Genomic DNA, 5,025 nt, shown 5'->3' on the forward strand with positions numbered 1-5,025 from the left:
TTTAAATATTGAATGAGAAATATAGTAAATCAAAAATAAAAATTAAAAGAAATAAATAGATAATCCCACGTTCTGCAGATACCTACCCATTATCCCTAAAAAAATCGATCATTTTAAAATAGTGGTAGTTATATGCAGATAATGACATCTCATCGGAGCGGAAATCTAGAGCATGCATATATCCACTTTAACGACATTCTATATTCAAACCAGTATCATTCTCATCTTACAACAAGTCCTCATTATTATGTTCAAGATCAGCATGCCTAACTACCCGTACTTAACGGTGATTAGAAGAAGATATGGAAAGCCATCAATATCGTCTCTGTAATTACGGTGGGTAGTTGAAGCAACCTTGAATGCCTTTATGCTGTTTCACACCATAAGTGGGAGTTGTCCTCCTGAGTTTTTTTTCTCACTCCAGTCTTCAGGATTGAGAAAAACAAGCACAAGAAATTTTCTCCTTCTGAGTCGCTCTGTTCTCTCTCTTTCTATCTTTCTCTTCATCAGCTGTTTTTTGTGTTCTGAAGCCATGGCTGAGAATCATGCAAGTGATGGAAACCATGTTCTCAATGTAGAAGATGACAAACCTTCCTCCAAAACCAACCAAGAATCAAGCAGTAGCTTGCTCGGTGTACTTTTTTTGCAGAAGGTGACATAAATCTATTACTAATTTCCTTTACTTTTGGTTTCAAGCACAATCAAAAATGTGATCTTTCAGTTCCAAAACCATTTCATCAAATGTTCGAAGTTGAGATCTTTTTATTTTCAGGTGATTGCTGAGGTGTTGGGGACATACTTCTTGATATTTGCTGGTTGTGGGGCTGTGGTAGTGAATTTCGACACAGATAAGATGGTGTCATCTCCGGCAGTTGCAATTGTTTGGGGACTGGTTGTCATGGTGATGATTTACTCTGTTGGTCACATCTCCGGTGCCCACTTCAATCCTGCTGTCACAATTGCTTTTGCTACTACTAAGAGGTTTCCATGGAAACAGGTGAGCTAATTAAACCAACTCATGATTTTATTTCATAATTTTTTTTTCCTTTGGAAATGGTAAACTACACAAATACACTCCGAGATCAATGTGTTATCTTAAAAAAAACTAGCATTTCTCCACACATGCTTTGCATGTGCAAGTTATTATTATTATTATTTTTTTGAAAATAAAAAAGAAAAGAGTTGGTTATTGTAGAGAAAAGAAAATGGGAGAGAAAAAAGTGGGTTGTGGGTACTTTTTTAAAAAAAAAATTATAATAAAAATACATTTTGTAAATGTCTTAATTATCCTTATGATTTAATTAATTCTCAAAGTTTATTAATCTTCTAGGTTCAATTCTGTCAAAATTTTAGATTTTGGCTAATAAAACATCTTCTCTTAATAATAGTTTAATAATAGTATAGATGTGTTACTTATTGAATAATATTAATGTAGGAATGACCAAGGTGTCCAGAAGGCAGTGTTGACTAGTTTTGGACTAGACAAGCAGTTAGTCATCATTCAAACTAAAAACCCACGTCCTTCACAACAAAAGGAAAAAGAAAAGAATAATAAAATTTACGGATTTATACAATACAATCTGTCAAAGCTCGTTTAGCATTGCTTCTGAAATTGCCCTAAACCATGCAAGAAAAACAAAATGCTCTTGCTTACAGCCTTTGACAGAAAGTTTCTGAATAAAGGGCCGGGCTTAGAGGCGCTGTGAATTTCGACAATATCAAACAGGCCCTTGTTATCGAGAAATGCCTGTACTTCATGCACACCTCAATTGATAACTACCTATCTTTTTTGTTTGTTTTGCTTTCTTTCTATAGGTACTCCCTTATATTGCTGCTCAAGTCCTTGGATCAACGCTCGCAAGTGGTACCCTTAGGCTCATATTTAACCAGCATCAAGACCACTTTGTTGGAACAAGTCCTAGTGGAACTCTGTTGCAGTCTTTCGTGATTGAGTTCATCATCACATTTTACCTCATGTTTGTAGTTTCTGGTGTGGCCACTGATAACAGAGCGGTTAGTACTATTCTACCTCTTAATCTCAACACTGGCTCTGATTTTTCAATTAAGAACAACCTAATATGGTTTGCCGGGCCTAATAGGGTTGGTGAGTTACTTTTTTAACTGATTAGGCTATTATATTCTCATATTACTTGATTGGGCAATGTTTTCCAAAATGTCTGCATCCTGAAACTTTAATATATTAAAGTATCAATAATAATGTCCCAAACTGTTTTCTTATTCAGATTGGAGAGCTTGCTGGGCTTGCAGTTGGCTCCACGATTCTTCTGAATGTGATGTTTGCAGGGTATAAACTAATTATATTAAGATAATATAATCATTCCTATCCAGTGGTATTTTATTAGTAATAAGCAGAGATATGTTTTCCCTTTAGGAAGTTTTCCATAGGTCAAACTAAGAACTTTGTCTTCTTTGTTTGTTCTTTAATCTGTGTTCATTCTATTAGTTTCTCATGTGATTTGGGCATCTGCAGGCCAATTACAGGAGCCTCAATGAACCCAGCAAGAAGCTTAGGCCCTGCAATAGTATCAAGCCATTACAAAAACTTGTGGATTTACCTTGTGTCACCAACTCTTGGAGCTGTATGTGGTGCCCTGGTCTACAATGTTATCAGATTTACGGATAAGCCACTGCGGGAGCTCACCAAGAGTGGATCTTTCTTGAAAGGCGCAGGCTGCACCTAATTGATGAAAATAGAAGAGGAATTGCGCCGTTGTGGCCGAAGTAGGTGCCGAGGCGCCCGTGGTTGCCGGCGATCCGGACGTTAGGGTTGTGATCTTTTGCACAGGAGAAGAGGATATCGCAGTTGTTGTTGTACTAGATGAAAATCAAGGGCCTCATTGTGAAATAACTGGTGCCGTACGGACAATCCGACTTGCTTGTATAAATTTTTTGGAGAAGACGATTTGGGAGGTTAGGGTTTTAGCTACGTACCTGGTTATGGACTTAATTATGGCTGTGAAATTGGTGTTGGGCTTAGCATGCTAAGACCACATCTAGACCCATTGAGATTCTTTTGAGTTTTGATCAACTTTATTGAGGCGTTTTACCCTTGCGGTAAATGGGAGCCCAGACGCCCAGTACTAGTTAGAGTGTTCTTAAGAATAGCGCACACATTCTTCAAAAAAAAATAAAGCCTTGAATTTGTAAAATTTGAATGCAAAAAATTAATTTAATCAATTTTCTTGATCCGGAAGTAATATTTTTTAAATGAAATTAATAATTAATAAAAATTTAGGCATGAATTGTTGCGACGATCGATTTATATTAAAAAGTGCATACTCCATTCATAACTAAAGTTTGTGCTTGTATTCCCCGTATCAAATTATTTTTTCCTCCCGTAGTACCCATAATTGGTTAGCTCATCTCACTAGTTGTCAATAACCTCTATAATTGATATTTGGAACTCTTCAACTTATCAAACCTCCGATTCATTTTTTTTCCAATATTTAAAAAGCTAAATACACATTTTTAATCATTTATAATTTATTACTACATCTTTCAAAATCTGCACACATTCTTCATTCATCCACGAATAACTCGCATTTAGATTAGGTGAAAGTATTTGTTAATTTTCTCCAATACCCCACAATTGAAAAAAATAAAAATAAATACCCCACAATTAATCTAAATTTTTGCACCAACACATGTATAAGCCTCATCCTAGTTATAGCACATGTATAAGCCTCATCCTCTGTGTGTGTGACTGTGTACGGAGAGTTCACATTAGATGAATATGCTAGAGACCATTGGGATGGACCATCTTACATATATTCTTCACGATCATAACCTAAATTACATATGTTTACTAAATAATATATGCAAAAAAATTCATCAGGCAACTCAGAAAAGAGATCCTCCCATATATTTATTTTGAACAATGCATATTGTCAGAGCTCGCAAGTCACTATGCATATACAATTCCCATAAATTCATAAACTTTTAGTCTTTTAGACTGTGTTAATGTAGTAGGCTTTTCTAGAACCAAATGAGGCGAAGCAGAGCATAAGAATGACATCAGTAGTGCTCATTGACTTTTATCCCTAGCATTTCTTTTGGTTAATTATTCACTTCCCTGGCAAAGCAATCCAGTTCAATAGTTTCTTCGTGCTTTGCTCCAACTTTTCTGGAAGTAACTGAAAATCAGCATGATATTGTTGGCGTTAGTCACTCTCTATAATTGTAGAGTATGATTAGGATTGTATAGTTCAGGAGAATATTATGTAGTTAACGGGGAGAATATCACGGTGTAATTAGTTTTCTATTAGAATTGTGTATACTTTGTATATGTGCTCTATCTTTGGAGAAGATCAATACATCAGAAATTCTCAAACTTTCTCTTTGCCTTTGTTATGTTTGACTTGGTATCAGAGTAGAGATCCGTCTGGACTCTGTTTGTTTGTTTCCGCTCCAAATTTGTCTTTGTATTCTTTAAGAGTTTGTCCTTTCTTCCTTTTGCCCTAAAACCCTATAGTTTTCAACACCTTGCCATCAGCCTCTCCTTCCTTAGCCGTGTCAAATTTTGTGGTTTGTGTTGTTATTTGAAGAAGAAGAATGACTTTGTCTCCTTAGAGTGGAAACCTTCAGTATCCGCCCAACAATAAAAGGTACAAACCAAATCAGAATTATAACAGGGGACCAGCATCATTCAACAGTCAGGTGATTTGCAACTATTGTAAAACTGTTGGCCACTACAAGAGTCAATGCCCCAAGTTGCTAAGATTCAACTCCAATAACTCTGGTTGGATAGGGAGTAACAATGGTCAGAAGGCAGCAATCCAACTGGTGCAGGAGCAAGAACCTGATTTCTATGGTGTGGAGGGCCAAGATCAAACTAAGGATAATGTTTCCCTAACTCAGGAAAATTGAGGTAAAATTGGTGTTACTTTAAATGTTTCTGGCTTTACTGGTAGTAACACATGGATAATTGATTCTGGTGCGTCTGATCATATGACCTATGATAAGTCTTTCTTTGTCACGTTGTCCTCCCCATCCATAACACTTGTC

At 36.2% G+C, this 5,025-nt stretch overlaps 1 protein-coding gene across 2 annotated transcripts; it reads left to right on the forward strand.

Moving 5' to 3' along the window:
• Nucleotides 1-355: 355 nt before the first annotated feature.
• LOC112167211 (nodulin-26) lies at nucleotides 356-3,080 on the forward strand. 2 transcript variants are annotated; one of them, XM_024304186.2, is made up of 5 exons: nucleotides 358-652; nucleotides 773-997; nucleotides 1,816-2,013; nucleotides 2,244-2,305; nucleotides 2,492-3,080. In XM_024304186.2, exons 1-5 carry the CDS (start codon nucleotides 368-370, stop codon nucleotides 2,700-2,702), a joined length of 981 nt encoding a protein of 326 aa, XP_024159954.2. In that variant the 5' UTR covers nucleotides 358-367; the 3' UTR covers nucleotides 2,703-3,080. The 2 variants fall into 2 exon arrangements, with proteins under 2 accessions (XP_024159955.2, XP_024159954.2); XM_024304187.2 differs by lacking the exon at nucleotides 2,244-2,305 and having other exon boundaries at nucleotides 356-652.
• Nucleotides 3,081-5,025: the final 1,945 nt, after the last annotated feature.

This window comes from Rosa chinensis, chromosome 5, assembly GCF_002994745.2.
Source record: "Rosa chinensis cultivar Old Blush chromosome 5, RchiOBHm-V2, whole genome shotgun sequence".
In the NCBI taxonomy this organism is placed as follows: domain Eukaryota; kingdom Viridiplantae; phylum Streptophyta; class Magnoliopsida; order Rosales; family Rosaceae; genus Rosa; species Rosa chinensis.